The sequence below is a fragment of the Staurois parvus genome, unplaced genomic scaffold, assembly GCF_062004578.1.
Source record: "Staurois parvus isolate SC_StPar_1 unplaced genomic scaffold, SC_StPar_1.0 ptg001806l, whole genome shotgun sequence".
In the NCBI taxonomy this organism is placed as follows: domain Eukaryota; kingdom Metazoa; phylum Chordata; class Amphibia; order Anura; family Ranidae; genus Staurois; species Staurois parvus.
The window spans coordinates 293,197-312,081 of NW_028319602.1; the positions used below are offsets into that span (position 1 = coordinate 293,197).

At 43.0% G+C, this 18,885-nt stretch overlaps 1 protein-coding gene across 3 annotated transcripts in view; it reads right to left on the reverse strand.

Annotated features, from left to right (window-relative positions):
* Window positions 1-17,961, reverse strand: part of MISO1 (mitochondrial inner membrane subdomain organizer 1) — a 40,400-nt gene extending 22,439 nt beyond the window's left edge. For 2 of the 3 annotated variants that reach the window (XR_016308799.1, XM_089663991.1), the window contains exons 1-4: window positions 17,796-17,959; window positions 15,996-16,055; window positions 9,874-10,027; window positions 4,369-4,529 (exon numbers count right to left, since the gene is read on the reverse strand). Coding sequence is in view for 2 of the 3 variants with exons in the window: in XM_089663991.1 (XP_089520117.1) it covers window positions 4,369-4,529; window positions 9,874-10,027; window positions 15,996-16,055; window positions 17,796-17,873 (453 nt within the window). In the remaining variant the exon portion in view is untranslated. Of the gene's footprint in view, window positions 1-4,368; window positions 4,530-9,873; window positions 10,028-15,995; window positions 16,056-17,795 lie in introns of all 3 variants that reach the window. The other variant, XM_089663992.1, reaches the window with a different exon arrangement.
* Window positions 17,962-18,885: the final 924 nt, after the last annotated feature.

The following is an 18,885-nucleotide window of genomic DNA, read 5'->3' on the forward strand; positions in this document are numbered from 1 at the left end:
GGAGGGCACACCACTGGGGGGGGGGGGGGTAGGGTCAGGAGGGCACACCTCTGGGGGAAGGTCAGAAGAGCACACCACTGGGGGAAGGTCAGGAGGGTACACCACTGGGGGAAGGACAGGAGGGTGTACCACTGTGAGAAGGACAGGAGGGTGCACCACTGGGGGAAGGTTGGGAAGGCACATAAGTGGTTTCAAAGCAGCGCATTGCTCTAGTGCTGATCCCAGCCACCCTTCCTCTCTCATCCATTCCATATGATGTCATCCACAAGTGCCTGGATCGATTGAAGAGGAGGGCCAGCTGAGATAAGCAAAGTGCACTCCAGGGAGGAGCTCAAGCACGTTAGCCGGAACCCACTGAGCTATCCTACAGCTGTCATAGGCAGCAGAAGCAGTGTCTGTCCTACAGCACGCCCTTTGCTTAAGTGCAGCTGTGGGGCGGCGACTGCCTCTGCCGCCTATGACAGCTGAAGGATAGTTTGGTGGGTTCGGGCATTGTCGTCTAGGATTACCTATGGCACATCTACACTTTGCTGCACAGCTCTGCCAGTTGGGGGTCGGTAAGGCAGGGATAAGATTGTGATCTACCGGTCACCTGCCTGCGGTTGAACGGTAGATTGCGATTCACGGGTTGCCGACCCCTGATCTAACCTAACTCATTGACTTTTCCAAAACTTCTATGTTCCAAGGAGGACTGTGATATTCCTTTCTCTCACTCAAGCTAGGTTCACATTAATGCAGTGCGGTACATCGCATGTGAATCGCACAGGAACCACACCGTATTCCTGTGCAAATCACATGCGATTTGTGTGCGATGCTATTGGAGCCATACATTATGTATGACTCAAATCGCACCACACCCGCACCAAAAAGGTGATGGACTCTTTTTTGGGTCTGCACTAGAATTGGATCACATAGGTATTCACACCTATGCAATCCAATTCTGCACATCGCACCTTTTTTTGCAGACCAATTTTCGGGGTGTTGTTAACATACACACCCACATCAGTTCGCATGAACGGGGTGCGATTTTGATGCGGTGCGGAATTCGCACAGAAAACACTGCGAATTCCGCACCACATCAGTGTTAACCCAGCCTAACACTTGATCATTATTCTGCCAAAGTATTCAGTAAAAAAAAAAAAAAAAAACCTCATATTACACAAGCAACTCTGGATGAGTTTCAGAAGAGCTTGAGAAATGTTGTGATATGTGTTAATAGAATGCGACTGTTTATGATGTCTATGTGCAAACACAAAACATAGGAGGGGTTTTTTATGGCCTAATTTGTTCTGCTTACTCACTGAGCTTGATTTACTACAGACAAATAGATGGTTCACTTTTCAGGGATATTTTCCTCAGATTAGTGAATGAGGTGAAGTGCTGCTAACTTCCATCATCCAATCATGTTCAAGAAAAAATACTGTTTTTTGTTTTTTTATTTAATTTTCCTAGCATGTGATTGTGTATTCTTTGCAAAGTGAATTTTCACCACTTTCACGTGCTAAGGTAAATATTCCTTGCAAAGTGGACAGCCTATTTGCCTTTAGTTCATCAATCATTTAATATCATTGCACATGACCTTCACAGCAAATGCTTAATGCTATGATTCCACATATATGTTTTATTAATCATTTATTTATTCTGACATTCCAAAAGAATAAGAGTAATCAGAAGAAACCACAAAATAACAAATAAGATAATTAATGAGGAATTTTCTAGTAATCAAAGTCAATGTTTAAAGCAGCTGAACCAAAGTCACCTTTTACATTACATTTTGAGAAACCCCCAATATATGTTTCTTATATGTACACATTCACACAGCACAGATAAAAATCATTTTAAAAATATTTCTTACCTTTCTGGTTGTTACTTTGGAGCAAGATTATACATAGAACTCTATAGGTAGTTTTATTTGTTCAGAAAAGCTTGCAATGTGCAAATAGAGACCGTTTTTTTTAAAGTACATTAAAGTGTAAATAGAGGCAAACTTTTTTGCCATCAATGTCCCATTATGAACTTTCCCTTCACTTCCTGTCCCATAGACAAAACAAGAAATGAGAGGAAATCCCTCCAAAGTGAGGGAAACCAGGTGTACCACCAGAACTAGTATCACCATTGAAAGATTTCCCCTCTATTAGGCCCTTTCACACAGGGCGAACTCTGTTGAGATCAGCAGGGATTCTGTTCACTGATCCCCTGCTGATCGGAGCAGAGCGAGCGGATGACAAATCTGTGTCCTCTCAGTTTCTGCAGAGCGGACATGGACAGACCCCGCTCTGCTTTATGGGTGACTGGAAATAAATTGACTCTGCTGTCTGTTTACACCCAAATACCTCCAATCTGCTCCACCTTAACGGAAAATGATGGAGTCCTCTTCATTTACACCCGCCTGTCCACAGGGATAAAGACACCTTTTGATCAGGTATGTCTGAACTGACAAGCGAACCTGATCGGAACACCTGTTTGAAAGGGACCTTAGTGGTCTAATGTCAACTCAATATTTGGAATTTTCTTTTACGTTCATTATTGATGATAGAGGTAAACAGGACAAATAGAGTGAATCTCCCTAATGGGGACACAGAAAGCAGTGTGAAAGCACCTTTAGTTACACTGTGGGCCTCATGCACACAAAACATTTAGCCTTGCTTAGCTGAGGCATGCGTAAGGGAGTGAGAGCATAATGCAAGGGATATATGCCAGTTGTGGTGCCTATGTTTACACTCATCAGCCACTTTATTAGGTACACTTGTTTAATTGCTTGGTAGCATGAATTGTTAATCAGCCAATCACATGACAGAAACTCAATGCATTTAGGCATCTAGACGTGGTGAAGACGATTTGCTGAAGTTCAAACTGAGCATCAGAATGGGGAAGAAAGCGGATTTAAGTGAACATAGCATTGTTGTTGGTGCAAGATGGACTGGCCTGAGTATTTAAAAAACTGCTGATATATTGGGATTTTCATGCACAACCATCTATAGGGTTTACAGAGAATGTTCTGAAAAAGAGAAAATATCCAGTGAGTGGCAGTTGTGTGGACAAAAATGCCTTGTTGATGTCAGAGGTCAGAGGAAAATGGGCAGACTGGTTGCTGCAACATTCAGATGTTAGGGTCAGAATTTAGTATAAACAACATGAAAGCATGGATCCATTTTGCCTTGTATCAACAGTTCAGGCTGTAGGTGGTGGTGTTATGATGTGGGGAATATTTTCTTGGTACTAGCAAGGTTTACCTAATAAGAGTGGACAGTGAGTTTATTTATCATATATCTTTCGGAGGCTATTTATCAAAGTCTCTTTAAAGTGGTTGTAAAGGCTGAAGGCTTTTTACCTTTATGCATTCTATGCATGAAGGCAAAAAACCTTCTGTGTGCAGCATTTACCCCAGACACCCCCCCCAATACTTACCTAAGCCCCTTCTCAATCCAGCTATGTGCACTGGAGTTTCAGCTATCCCGGGCCTTCATCTTCTCATTGGCAGAGAGAGAAGCAGGAGCCATTGGCTCCCACTGCTGTCAATCACAGCCAGAGAGCCAATGAGGAGAGGGGGCGGGGCCGAGACACAGTTCTGTGTGTGAATGGACACATGGAGCAGTGGGTGCCCCCATAGCAAGCTGCTTGCTGTGGGGGCACCATACAGGAGGGAGGGGCCAGGAGAGCCTGCAGAGGACCCGAGAAGAGGAGGATCCGGGCTGTTCTGTGCAAAACCATTGCACACAGTAGGTAAGTATAGACATGATTGTTATTTGTGCCATCTCTGATGCGGCTTGAGTTGCACAGAATAGCATGACATTGGGAATCACATTGTTTTCAATGGTGCCTGTTCACATCAATGCAACTCAGCACGGCACAATTTTGGAAAAGATTCCTGTGATACTTTGCGGCGATTCCAGCTCAATTTTAATGGAGAGTTTAATGGAATCACACAGAAATAGCATGTACATGTTTCAGGTTTCTTAACCCTCAACTCTCCCTCCAGGTAAAGCAGCAGCAGAAAAACTTTAACTACTAGGGATGAAATGGCATCAAAATTGCACAGGACTAAAATCGTGTCAAAATCGTTCACAAGTCACGCTACATAATTGCACCTCAAACTGCCTAAAAACGCATTGCACTAATGTGAACCAAGCGTAAATGTTTTTTTCTATATATATTAGGAGTGGTTTATTTAAAGCATAGAACTAATGCTCAAAATACAGTACTATGAAAACAGCTATCTTTTATGAATCCAAGTTGACCAAGCCGTGAAAATCTTTTTATCCTATCAATACAATCATGACGTTTTTCTTTTTTCTTTGGTGGAAGATTAGATTATTGATACCAAAATGTAAAAAAAAATCCCTTGTGATGAGACAAGCAGTTTCTTACCCTGTTGATAAAGATGAAACAATCAAGCATGGAGTCTTCTCGATTCAGAAGCTGAAACCACAGCTGCTGTGAAGGCTGGAGATTAGTCAACAACCAATGCTTGCCACTTGGAGTTAATTCCACTCCAGCAAGTCTGACCAGTAGGCTGCCATGACCCTGCCCTGCAGAATTCAATAAGAGTACGTAACAGGAAAAGTTAGACATGCAAGAAAGTGACAGGTTAAAATAGCATTAACGTTTCACTGGATGAACCGCCTACATATTTTAAAAGGGAAACTATAATGGATTTTGATCTTTTTTGTAATGTTAATTTTTTTTTAAGCTGATGTTTTAAAGTGATTGTAAACCTTAATTTTTGTTTAAATAATTAAGATCACATACTTACCTGCTCTGTGCAATGGTTTTGCCCCAATCTTCCTCTTCTCGGGTCCCCCACTCCTGATCCCTCCTCACTGCTGAGTGCCCCCATAGCAAGTTGCATTCTATGGGGGTACTCGTGCAGGCTCACTCCGGAGCCAGCTCTGTGTGTCCATTGACACACAAAGTGCGGCTTGACTCCGCCCCTGCCCTCTTCTCACTAGCTATGATTGATATCAGTGGATGTCAATGGCTCTTGCTGCTGAGTCTGAGCTACTGAGGAGGGAGAGATCTGAGAGAGCTGCTGCCCTCGTGCACAGCACTGGATCGAGATCAGGCTCATATAAGTGTAAAGGGGAGCTGGGGTGAAGATGAGCATTATGCATTAACCTCCCTGGAGGTATTCCTGAGTGTAGCTCGGGGGCAGGGGCGAACTGACAACTCATGGGGCCCCCGGGCAATAGGGGATCATGGGGCACCTGTGTCCTTGCCCAAACTCAAAAAAGCCTATGAAAAAGGTACCAGGGGCATCTCATGGGGCCCCCTACTGACCCCGATCCCTCGGGCAGTGCCCGAGTTTCCAAATGGTCAGTCCGCCCCTGCTCGGGGTAAAGTTTCAGCACCACAAGCGGTAACCCCGAGCTACACTCGGGAATACCTTGCAGCCTTGCTCCAGGCTATCTTCTTCACTTACCTTGTCCTGCGCTCCCGCGATGTCCCCTCTGCAGCGTCCCTGGCAATGTCCTCCGGCCAATGCCGGCATCCGTCTTCCGGGTTCCGTTCCCTGCGACGTCAGGACGTACGGGGACGGAACGCGGGAAATTTAAAAATGTGAAAAAGTGACATTCACTAAATACACTAAAATCACATAAAACATTACTGTATCAAACCATTTCACATACATTTTGTCCCGAGTGCTTTGTCCTGTGCCCTGCCTGCATTTTTACTGTTCTTTCTGCCTGGAAACTGAGAAATGTCCATGGTGTCCAAAAAGCGTCCCTTTAGGTAAAATAGGTTTTAGACCAGCTAGAGAACAGCGATAGTAAATTAGAACTACTTGCAGAATTGAGTGATAATGATTTGTGGGGAAATTCGTCATCAGACACTGAAAACGATTTTGTGACTTTGTTCAGTGATGTGCGAACTTGGCGCTATATTTCAAATTTCAGTGTTTTTGGTTTGATTATATTATTGAATTAAATGTATTATTATTATATTATTATTTTTTATGATTATCAATTATATTATAATTTATGATTTCGTGTTTCAAATTTTAACACACCCGGGATGTTTACTAGACTCTTGTTCAGACAGATTTCAGTGAGTTATTCTTAAAAATTACAGGCCTACAATAAAAAAAATACATATTTCCATTCAAAAAAATGCACCGCTTTGAGCACAGAAATACTGACATAATCAGACGGCTAGTGAGGTTAAGGTAAAAACCTTCTGCATTTATAACTGCTTTAAGAACCAGTACTTTAGACCACAACATCAGCCACATAAAAATATACCTGAAAAAAATTCAAATAGTGGGGGTTGTCTTTTGCTTGTCACATTTCTTTGTTACAAATGACAAGAAAATCACTAGGAAATTCAGTTTATCACATGTAAAATAGACTTCATGTAAATCACATGAGTGGTGAAACTGTGCATCCAAAAGATGTTTGTCCCAAGTTTGCAAACTATAAAAGTGTCCCGGGGCACAGAAGGTGGAAATCACATCCTGAACAACTGTGGTGACCAATTAAAATCAGCTCTCATTAGTCGGATTTTATTACTTAGCTAGTTATACAAATTTCAAGTTATGACATTACTTATGCCTAGAAACACTGTAATTTTAAGGCAATAAAAAAAGAATCCAGTACTTTTTTACAGCAATTATGCGGATCTCTCTAGCAATCCAAATGAACACTGAGGTGAGTAATTTCCAAGTTCAGCCATAAAATATCTAGACTTTGAGGCTGAGCACTTAGAATGGTTAATCACACTTGTAAGCATCCAATTATTTTTTAGAAGAGATGGCACTGCAGGAGGCCTTCTGAGCACCAGTTTAATATGCTGAAGGCACAGAGTTTGTGACATTATCATACTGCATCTGTCAAACCATCTGCTAATTACAATCAAGTTAGCACACCAGGGTATGATTTAAATTTTAGATGTTTTGGCTACAACAATGACAAAGTATCATGTTTTAAAACAGACATACATTAGTTAGGACTTTAGAGAATCTGAAAAGCTTGGACATATGCCCATTCTATTCCACTTTCTGGCCATGTTTAGTTATGAGATTTAGTGGCACTTTAGTCAGTTATGGAGTCCTGCTAGATCACCTCAGCCTGGCCCCTTTTGCAGGTACAGCTACAGCTGCGTAAAACCCAGTAATACACTGTTTCATTCTGCTCTGCACATGCTCAGTTGCTCTTCGTTTTTAGGCATTTTTAGGCACTGCTGAATCTGTAGAGGCTGATCAGTGGAATTAAACCCACCTATCCTTTACAGCCAAGGAAGCTGCTTCAGTTTGATCTGCAACTGCCATGGTGCTACACGTGATCAGTTATGACACCAGCCAATTGATAGTTTGACAGTTTGGTTGAAGATACCAGCAAATGTGACAGTTAGCAATCCTGGAATTCCAGGACTGTAACTGATTTTTGAGACCGTAAAATCAATGGGTTTAGTTCTGCTTTAAGATTACTTCTGTTCATGGGCTCTGAGCTTCAGCAAAATGGCATCTTCCAGCAAGAAGAAACAGGAGTAATGCTGGAGGCAATTTACGGCACACACTGCATTTGAAAGCATAAGCATTAATGTGTATCGTATGCTCCTTGCTAAAGAACATTATTTTTTATCAAGTTGTTATGGGTAAAGTTCTGCTTTAAAGGCCAATTCTAGCCAACATATTTGAAACTGGTAAAAATATTTTTTTCCTGTTAGAAAAGCCATATGAATTAATGCTGACCGTTGTACACACCCATGTGTTTGACCCAACTCCTGTAACTGTCACTTTTGCCGAACAACTTGGTCTGTATATAAATGTGTAGAAAAATATATATATATTAAAAAACGAAAAAAAGCAAACAAATTTATATAGGGAATACTATCATTACAAGTATGATGCAGTTACCAAAATATAATCTTGGGAATTCATATAGGGTGTCGTAGACATCTGAAATTGTTGGTGCTTGCACCCAATTCATTGTACCTTTCAGAGACAGGTACATGCATCTGTCAGTTCCTGCACTGAGGTTGGTGTGTCCACACTGGACACTCCTTTGTGCACTCCCCCCCTCCGTCACCATGATAAGTGCAAAGCTGAAGAGTTTTGTACTAGGGGAAGGCAGTGCCTGATAGGGAACTGAGAGACTAGCTCCCCATGAGGTCCACTTTAGATCTGATGAACAGTGCACGGCAATACACAGTTCAATAGCTGCTCTTCAGTCCTAGAGGCTTAAAAATTTCACCCACTGCCTTGTGTTATCACTAAAAAGACAGCAAGACTTGATGGGAATTAGTCTCACAGTTCCCATTCAAGCTATGCCCATCCAGTGACAAGTCATTTCTCAAAGACAGGCATTGCCATATTTGGGTACTGACATCAAAAGTATCCCCAGCCCTGGTGTTGGAGAATCTCATTGTCGACAGCTGAATGGGGCTGAATTGTGTGGGAGGCTGTTACATACATGACAGCTTCCCAGCTCAGACATGCACCTCTGTAAGTCATGGTGCACTTTTGTTTGCTAGCTTGGTCTTAATTGCTCCCATTTTCCTAATCTGAGAACTCGCAGTAATGCTTTAAGAATCTGTCACCTGCACAGCAACAGGTTCTTAAAGTGGAGGTAATAAGAACTACATGTACTGTTACTGACACTGGCACATTTGCTAGCCTGAATTAGGGATAGTTAGTTCTTAAGGAAACTGCTGCCACAAATGTTTTGTTATAGTTTCATTTCATTTCCAACATTTTTGCAGTAGTGGACCCTTAAAAGAGAAATGCAGGCATCAAAAAAAATAAACATACATACTCACCTAGATGGCTGCAGCATTGATCTGAGCTGCAGCTGTCCCCAGCTGGCTCCAACTGAAGGATCAAAGACTGCTGACCACTCAAGTCCACTTTGAGGTGGCCTGAAGCTCAACCATTGTATAGTAGTGGAGGAGCAAAGTCAGCGTTTGTAAAGGGCAAATATGACTGCCCTCAAGTACATTTGTAATTACTAACTTTAGAACGAGATTTTAAAAAACATTAAAGTAGAACTAAAGGCAAAACTTTTTTCTCTATGTTGGATAGAGTAAGGGAGGGCAGTCCCTTGACATTTTTTTTCTACTGCCTTCCATGTCCCATTGGGTAGAATTCCCTACATTTCTTGTCCTGTAGCCAAAACCGGAAGTAAGAGCTATTCCCTGCAAATTAAAGGAGTTTCTTGGGGATCCCAAGGTCACCAGAACTAGTGTCCCGTTGGAAGATTTCCCTTCTACTACTGTTCTGATATCAACTCAAAGTTTAGGATTTGCTTTTACTTTCACTTTTGATGATAATGGTAAACAGGACAAATAGAGAGGGTGAAACTCTCTACCAGGGACACTGACAGCAATAAAAACTAACAGGTGATGAAAACCCTCTCCACTCTATCCAAAGCTAAAAAAAAATGTTTGCCTTTAATTATACTTTAATATAGGTGAGAGAGACAGCAGAGATATTCGATTGGCTTCTTAGGGTGGTTGGGGTGCTCCCCTTCCTCAGTTCCTAGGGGTCCTCAGGTACTCCAGAAGTGATACTGGGTATGTCGTATTATAATAAAATATGTTCCAAATATTTTTAATTATTTCATTGATTTTTGTTAAATATACACATTTATTACAGGGTGCACCCATAATAATCAGTTTGAAAAAAATGTTGGCTTTCAAGAGAAAAAAAAAGCCCAAAACTGCCTTCATACTTGGTGGGTTGTGTAAACAGACTAATTAGACAGTCCTGTCACTACATGGAGGTATAGAGGTCTGTCTCTCTTCTGAGTCATTCAGATATAATGTTAGGTTTATGTGTTAGTACTGACTAATGTATAAATAATATATAGACAACACTCCAAACTCCCAACGCATGTAATTAGAAGAGGTCTCAAATAATATCAAATAGGATGTACTTACATTTTTGGAGGAGTGATGTCAAAATGGGAACCTTAATAGGAATGTGTTCAATTTCTATTGCATGTTCCTTCACACTAATGACTTTACCACGTAGCTTCACATTTTTCTTTATGAAATTGTCTGGGATGGCTTTCACGTTTGTAAACTTGGTTACCTGTTAGTATTGGTAATGACAGGAAAGAAGTGGGTACTTAGTTTTGGTTGTGAGAAAATGTAAGGACGAGAAAACAAATTATAATACAATGCCATAAAATGTTAAACATATTGGTTATTTACTATCCAGATAAAGGTGCTTTGGTTGTAATCTTCCCTCTAATTTGGCCTTGTTTACTGTGAAGATGGCAACTCATTTTCACAAAATCTTCTGGAAAATCAAGTATAATATAAATCCATTTGCACGAATTTGCTATGATTGTCCAGCATTGAGCTAGAATTTTTTCTCAAGTGCCAAACATCTATATATGACATATCCGGCCGTACACATGTATGGGGTTGAGGGAGGTGACTATACTAGACTTAGGGATCTATTTATAAAAAATTATCTGGATAAATGTTACACCCATCTACTGTATCACCCATCTGTTTCACCTAGTGGCCATCCTGACTGAGGAAAATAACACATTATGGCCACTAGATAGAGCTGGCAAACATAGACAATATTCATATTAGACAAAATATGGCCAAAATTCATTACAGCTCGAAGAATGTTTGAGACATTTGTCCAGTGAATATCTTTGCTCTTTGATATGCATGTTCAAGTAAAAAAAACCTTAGTTAGACTTACCGGTGACAGTATTTCTAGGAGGCTTTCAGGACAGCATGTGGAGAGAGTGCAGCTCCACCCATAATCACAGAAAACACTGCAATTAAAAGTCCGCTTTAAACACCATGCCCTCAGTTATAGCTGAGTAACCTCTGACATGCTGGAAAACAGAAACAAACACACCATGCCAACCACAGAATTACAGACATAAAAGTTACAAAGATAAAGGGGGGGTGGTTAGATGCTGCTGTCCTGAGAGGCTCCTAGAAATACCATCACCGGTAAGTCTAACTAAGGTTTTCTCCCCTCGCCTTTCAGGACAACACCTGGAGAAGATAACCAAGTAACTTACTCCTAGGGTGGGACCACTGCTTGCAGGACCTTCCTGCTGAAATACTGGTCTGCCACAGCCAACAAGTCCACTCTATAATGGCGTATAAATGTGGAAAAGCTGGATCTCGTAGCTGCTTTGCAAATCTGTTCCTGAGATGCACCAGCCCTTCCAGCTCAAGAGGCAGCCACCGATCTTGTAGAGTGTACTGCAACTCCCTCTGGGGGAACTTTGCCTAATGCCCCATAGGTTTCTTTGATGGCCTGTCTGAGTCATCTGCCTAGAGTACTCTTGGAGGCTCTTTCCCCTTTGCGATAACCCATAAAGAGTATGAACAAGGAGTTTGACTTTCTAAACTCCTTCAACACTTCCAAAAATCTCAAAAGACATCTTCCCACGTCCAGCATGTGGAACACCTCCTCCCCCAGATTAGCTGGAGCTGTACAGAAGGTAGGTAATACTATTTCCTGCGTACGATGAAAGGATCATCGGAAGAAAACTAGGTCTGGAAAAATAACTAAAAAAGGTTCAGAAATTGACAGCGCCTGGATCTCACTTATTGTACAAGCTGACGTAATGGCAATTAGGAAAATGGTTTTTAGAACTAAATTTCGAACCAAAGCTTCCTTTAGGGGCTCAAACGGTTTCTTTGTGAGGCCCTGTAAAACTAAAGACAAATCCCATTTGGGAAAACCTTTAACTGAAACTGGCCTGGTCCTGGCCAAAGCTTCAAAAAAATCTAATAATTAGCTCCTCTTTGGATAACCTTCTCTCCAGGAATGCAGATAAATCTGCTACTTGAGATTTAAGGGAACTTACCGCTAGCCCCTTCTACATTCCATCATGGAGAAATTCCAGGGTGGACACGACTCTGTTCACCTGGAAACCCTGCTCTGAACACCAGGTATTATACCTCTTTCATGCTTTCAAATATAATCGCTCTAGTTACTTCTTTCCTGCTTGAGAATAAGGTGGCAATAAGCTTATCTGATAACCCCTTTCCCCTTACAATTCATCCTCAAGAACCAGGCTGTTAGGTTGAATTGCTCAAATTCTGGATGCAGAACCAACCTCTGAACTAGCAAATCTTTCCTGATTGGCAGTTTCCAGGGAAGAGGATAGGTTCAGAAGTGTCAAGAACACGTAGGACAAAGGGTCATTCCAAGGATGAGCGTCCAGGCCCACTTCCTGGTCCTCCCTATGAAGGGGAAAGAACACTGGTGACTTTGTATTTAGGTGGCTTGCAAATAGGTCGACCTGAGGGACACCCCAAGATTCCATGACCAGCTGGAACACTTCTTGATTCAATCCCCAGTCGGACTCTACTACCTTTCTTCTGCTCAAAAAATCCGCCAGCCGATTCTGGGAGGCCAATTTCTTTTACGCCCAAGACAGGATCTATAGTGCCAACTCCCGCAGTCCCCTGCTTCTTGTGCCCCCCCGCCTTGAAATGTAAGCCACAGCTGTTGTATTGTCCGAGAGGACCTGAATGTGTTGTCCCTTCACTGACTGGAGAAAGTTGAAAGCCATCCAACTTGGTCTTCTTTCCTTTCAGAAGTTTGAGGACTTTCTGGCCTCTGCTTTGGACCATGAGCCCTGTGCCATCCGGTCTCCTAAGTGGGCTCCCCAACCCCATGCACTTGCATCTGTCATTAGGTGTTCAGCCTTTTCGGAAAGGACCATGGCAGACCCCTCCCTAAGTAGGTCAGATCTCGCCACCACCAAAGTTCCCTCTTCACCTTTGAAGCGGTCTTTATAGGCCTGTCCAGCGGATATTGGTATGTCCACTTTTGCAGGATGTCCCCCTGGAGAGGGCAGGAATGAAATGAATCAGTTCCAGAGCCAAGATGGCCTCTCGGACCGACACCAACAGGTTGCACTGAATCTGACTCAGGGCCGACTGAATCTTTTCTATATTATTCTCCGGAAGGAATATCCTCTGTTGTACAGAATCTATGGTATGTCCCAAGAACCTTAACTCTGGGCTGGGATCAAGTCGGACTTCTCCAGATTCAACAGCCATCCCCAGCCTCTTAGATGAGCCTGAGTTGCCTGAAGATTTAACAGCACCTGCGCCTAGGTTTCCACAAACACGAGTAGGTCATCCAAATACGGCACCACCGAAATCCCCCTAAACCAGGGTGGATAAAAATCAATGATTTTTTTTAAAAAATCAAAAAAATCCGATTTTTTTTATTTAAATCGGATTTTTTTAAATAAAATGCTTTTAAAAAATATATTACCATCCAAAGGTTATTCCATCATCAAATAAAGATTAGTTATTTAATTATGTAGAATAAGGCTGCATATGTTTAATTTTTTCATAAATAAATTCCATTAATCCATTCACAATGTCATGCTCTTCCAGAGGTTTTTTGTAAGATTATTGGGCAGTTTCTCTGCCTACAAGATATTATCACAGATGCTTGGTTTACTTTTGCAGTTCTCAAAACTGAATTTGACTCAGCGGAAATCACATGCCTCTTCTTCACAGCAAAAATGTTATAACATGAACAGAGTCAAGAAAAAGACCTTAATCCTAACTTCTACAAACCTATGAATACAGAATCAACCCCTTCAGTGCTAAGTTTCAAGAAGTTCAGCGAATAGAATAGAAACAATATTTTTCTGATTGTTTGGAGTGGAATAGATCTGCACAAGAAGAAAGTGAAACTAAGTGTGAGGAGGAAGGGGCTGACAGTCTAAATTTCTTAAAATATATATATTTTGTTTAGCCAAATTAGTTAACAAACATGGATGTTTGTTTAAGCAAATAACAGATGCTGTAATGTTATTGTTTCAGATGAATAAATCTATTTAAATTGTTATTATTAAGGTAATGATTATTTTTCTCCTAAGTACAACAGAAAAGTTGTCCAAATATGAATGATTAACCTATTAAACTGGGGATAAAAAAACTAATATGAAAAGTTGTTATTCTAAAAATCTTCATCTACTTGCATATTAAAGTTATACCAGCAAGAATTAGTCTTTATGTAGAAAACTAAGATTTAAATCAAGCCTTACTGACTAGTGATTTAAATCAAATCCACCCTGCCCTAAACCTCAGAGGCTCTAGTGCTTTTGCCATGACTTTGGTACACACCCTTGGAAAAGATGACAGGCCAAATGGTAGTGCCTTGAACTGTAGGTGCCAGATGGACATTCCCAGATTGACTGCCAGTTGGGGGAACTTCTGAGATGACAGCGCTCATAAATCGGAACATGCAGGTAAGCATCCTGCAGATCGATGGTCGTCATAAAGCATCCTGAGGATAGCAGCTTCCTCACTGAAAATAGTTTATCCATGTGAAAGCTCTTGTGCCAAATGGGTTTGTTCAGTATTTTCAGATTCAAAATTAAACAGAACCTCCCCGAGGGCTTTTGAACTAAAAAGATGTGCGAAGTAGAACCCACGAACCTAACAAAGATCGAACTGACCCAGCGTTTCCGACAATTCCTTTTTGAAAGAAGCAAACATGTCCCTGCATTGCTGCAAAGATTCCTCTTTCACTAAATCCGCCGCAGAGGCTCTACATAACGGTTTTGGCCACAAATCTCTCAGGGGATTCCTACAAGATGGACACTTTCTTTTAATCGGCGTGACCTTCTTCACCTTGACAGTGGCCTTGGCCTGAAATATAGGAAGGGAACAGGACAAAGAAAAACACCACATCAGGCTCCCATCCAGCCACACCCTGACCTTTCCTCCCTCCTTACCGCATGACAGCTGTATCGTAAGGGCAAGAGAGAGGGGAGACTTAGCCCACAAAACCCCCAAGTCATCCCCCTGTGCCCTGGAGCAGAGTAGAGTCACCTCTGTGACAAAGCAGCAGGCTTCCCTAACAGAGAAGGCAAACCATAAAGAGAAACAAAAAGCCCCACCATAAGGATAAAAGACACCACTGTACCCCCCTTACCTGGACTAGGCTGGTGCACGTTGTGCCTGCTTCTGCCGCTGGACCCTCTGTCTTCTCCATCCTACAGAGTGCACAGATTTGCTGAGACCTGTGGTCCTTTTGAAGTTCCCGCTGCCCTCCAGAACATTGGTGACCCAGAACCACCCGCTGACTTGCCTCCTCCCCTTGCATTCCAGTGGCCGGAACCAATGCCGCCACGTCTCCGCCGGACGTCCCGCCAGCTTGGCGTCCCCCTGCCGGCTGGGCCTGCATGACACCACAGGAAGCCACCTGATGGCTTCCAATAGTCTGGACCCCGGGAGACCCGCTCTCCTCCAAGCCCACAGACACGAAAGGGACTCCCTGGCTGGCCATCGCTCCACTGAGCCGGAAGGGGACAGAAGACGTCGGAACCCCCCTAAACTAATGGAGGAAGGAGCTGGGCTAGTCCACATACACACCTTCTGCGAGGTAAGGACTGCCACCCCCACACACACACTGGAGAAAGCGCAGCCATCCCGGTTCATGCAGCACTTACACCATGGCAGAGGACACACCATAACTGAGGGAATGGTGGAAGAGGCGGACTTTTAATTGCAGTTTTCCCTGTGATTATGGGTGAAGCTGCGCTCTCATCCGGTTGCTGTCCTGAAAAGCGAGGGGAGATAAACAGATGATGAAAGAAGAACTAGATAAATGGAGGAATCTCCACCACCAGTATTGTATTCAAGCAGCCGCAGTATCTGCAGCTGCTTCACAACCCAACAGTCACTGCATCTGATTGGATGGAGTTACTATTCACCCAATAATCTTTTACTTTGTTGATTTTTCAGTCGAAGTTTGGCAAGCCAAGTGGTGCTGAGAGTGTCATCCACGGCTCACATTTTGTCTAGAGTAACCAGTCTGAGCATCTCTTCTATCATGAATGCTTACAATTAGTAGAACTCACTGTTACTACACACACAAACTTTCTAACTTGTCTGAATAACGTTTTTTGAAACTGAGAGGAAGGCAGTATGTGAATCAGTAGAAAACAAGCTGATGTCTAGTAAACTATATCTGTTAGTGAGACTGTAAGATTTACACCTATATATAAACATACAGGGCTGTATCCAGTGGTCATACTTACCAGTCTTATGCTCCTTGCACACAAAATGACTCCAGCAACTGCCAAACCCGTACTAATATTCTGTTAAAAGAAAACATACAGGTACATGCTTAAAGTTGGATACTTGGTCCATTTAAAGGCTCTTTTAAGCACATACATTGAAATAGACAATAAAATAAATCTTGTTTTATAAATCAAGTCAGCAACTATATGTGTGAGAAAGCACTTGTGAGTCTCTAGGGACTTTTAGATATGATTTGGGTCTCCATCTACATTGTAATAATAAAGACAGTTATACTTAAATGGCCAATTAAAAGTGTAGTCTATTGAGCCAAGGTATCCCTGTCTTCTTATAGGTCTTGGATATCTCCCAACCCAGAATAATTTCCAACTCCTAAACTAGAAAACGTTTTGTACTGATTAATTCACAGTTTGTTTTTTATGAGTATAGCTGTCACCTCTAGGAGGATGCACACTATGTAAACCAAGAGCGGTAGAGGCCTACATAGTGGATAAACCCCTGCACAAAAAAAAATATTTTTTTTTCTTAGTTTCCATTATAAAAATTTGCAAACAGGCAATTTTTCTTTCACTGATGTGCGCTGATGAGGATGAATTGATGGGCACGGATATGCAGCACTGATGGGCACAGACAAGGAGGCAATGATGAGGCTGCACTGAAAGTCACTGATAGACAGCACTGACCGGCAGCACTGATGGACACTGTTGAGACTGCACTGATGGACAATGACTGGCAGCACTGATGGACACTGTTGGGACTGCACAGATGGACAATGACTAGCAGCACTGATGGACACTGTTGGGACTGCACAGATGGACAATGACTAACAGCACTTATGGACACTGTTGAGACTGCACTGATGGACAATGACTGGCAGCACTGATGGACACTGTTGCGACTGCACTTATGTACAACGACTAACAGCACTGATGGACACTGTTGAGACTGCACTGATAGACAATGACTGGCAGCACTGATGGACACTGACTGGCAGCACTGATGGACATTGTTGGGGCTGCACTTATGTCTTGTTGTGCATATACAATTGCAGATTAGGAAAGTGCATCCGATAACCGGCAGTTGTATTTACATTGTGATCATTGTGTTATTAGACACAGCTGATCACATTGTAAAAGGGGGGCTATGATTAGACCTTTACCATGTCACGTGATCAGCTGTGTCCAAAGGACACAGTGATCATAGAGCTCGCCGTGTGCACGTTCCAGGTTGCACGCGGGAGGCGTGGTTCTAGGGGACCTCACATGATGCCCTCCCAGAACTAGATGACCGTGTTGTAGCCGTCATTTGGCTGTAGCCCGGTCGTCAGGGGTTAAAGGCTTACCTGTAGCTAGGCTTGCCACCTCATCCCTTTAAAAGTGAATACATAATAAATACACAGGTTCTGAGGCTAATGTATTACACATAAGTACTCCGTGAGTTTAATTACCACCTTAATCCGCCACAGAACCTGTGTAATTAATATGTGTCCAGTTTTGCAGGGATGAGGTGACAACCCTACATGTAGCTAAAGATACAAGATTTGGGTTTCCTTGCACTTTAATATGAGTTTCCAGCTGTCTGTATCCAGAGGTATACCCTGGGCAGTGTGGAATATTCCTGCACATGCGTGGTGCGGTGTGGACACGAGGTGACCGCTCTACAGGAGTCTATTGTACGCCTTATATGACGGTGCTTGGTACAGTCCAGGCTGTACACCTCTAGCTAGGCTCGGTGTGTTTGTGTACATGGTGTGCGCGCTGCAACAAGTAGAATGCACGAGGTGAGGACACCATCCATACCCGGACTATATGTAAATGGGAATCCGCCAGCTGGGACACCGTAGAGATCAAGTTATCCGCCAGGTCACCCGCACCCATGTTGACATGTCCACCTTGCTTTCCTCGGCTTCTCCTGAAGGTGGCAGCACCGAGACAGCGAACGTCCAGCCAAGTACAAAAAGAGCCGGACCAAGAAGGAGAGGCGCGTCCTCGTCTCTGGGTCGTACTGCACATGCTCCGGTTCTAGGCCGCTCAGTGTGTGCTGATCTGCCGACAGAGGCTGTGGTGATTGCTGAACAATACAAATAAGTGCTGGAATGGCGGAGGGCTTTCTTGCAGGCTTGGTATATGTGGAAAGCAGTAGAAGAATCACAAAGTTTCATTGATGTTTTTGCAGTCAATAGGGAGGAATTGAAACTATAGAGTATTTATAAACCCAGGACCAGGGGTGTCCCTAGGGTTGGTGTCAGCCGCCGGTGCGATAACACTTGGTGACACCCCCTCCGATGATCCTCGCAGAATGGATTGGATCTGAGATTGAGCATAATGAATCGGACTCTGATCCATTATGCTCAATCTGCAGAGCCGATCCATCCTGCGAGGATTGTCAGCTTGCTTTACATCTTACCTTTTCGTGGAGCGGGTCCGTTGTCACCCCGTGCAGTAGGTGTTACCTGGTGCGGCATGCACCCCCCGCACCTGCCTAGGGACTCCCCTACCCGGGACCATGCATTTATTTATTATAGGTACTTATATAGAGCCGTCAGTGTACGCAGTGCTTTACATATATATTGTACATTCACATCAGTCCCTAACCCTCAAGGGGCGTACAATCTAAGGTCCCTAACTTACATTCATACATACACATACTAGGGCCAATTTACACTACAGCCAATTAACCTAACAATGTCTTCGGAGTGTGGGAGGAAACCCACACAGGCACAGGGAGAACATGCAAACTTCAGGCAGGTGGTGCCACGGTTGGGATTTGAAGCAACGACTCCAGTACTGGCAGGCAGAAGTGCTAACCATTTAGCCACTGTGCTGCCCTTGATATCTGCGTGTATGCACTACAGTATATCTGGTCTCCCACAGTACACAGAACATGGAA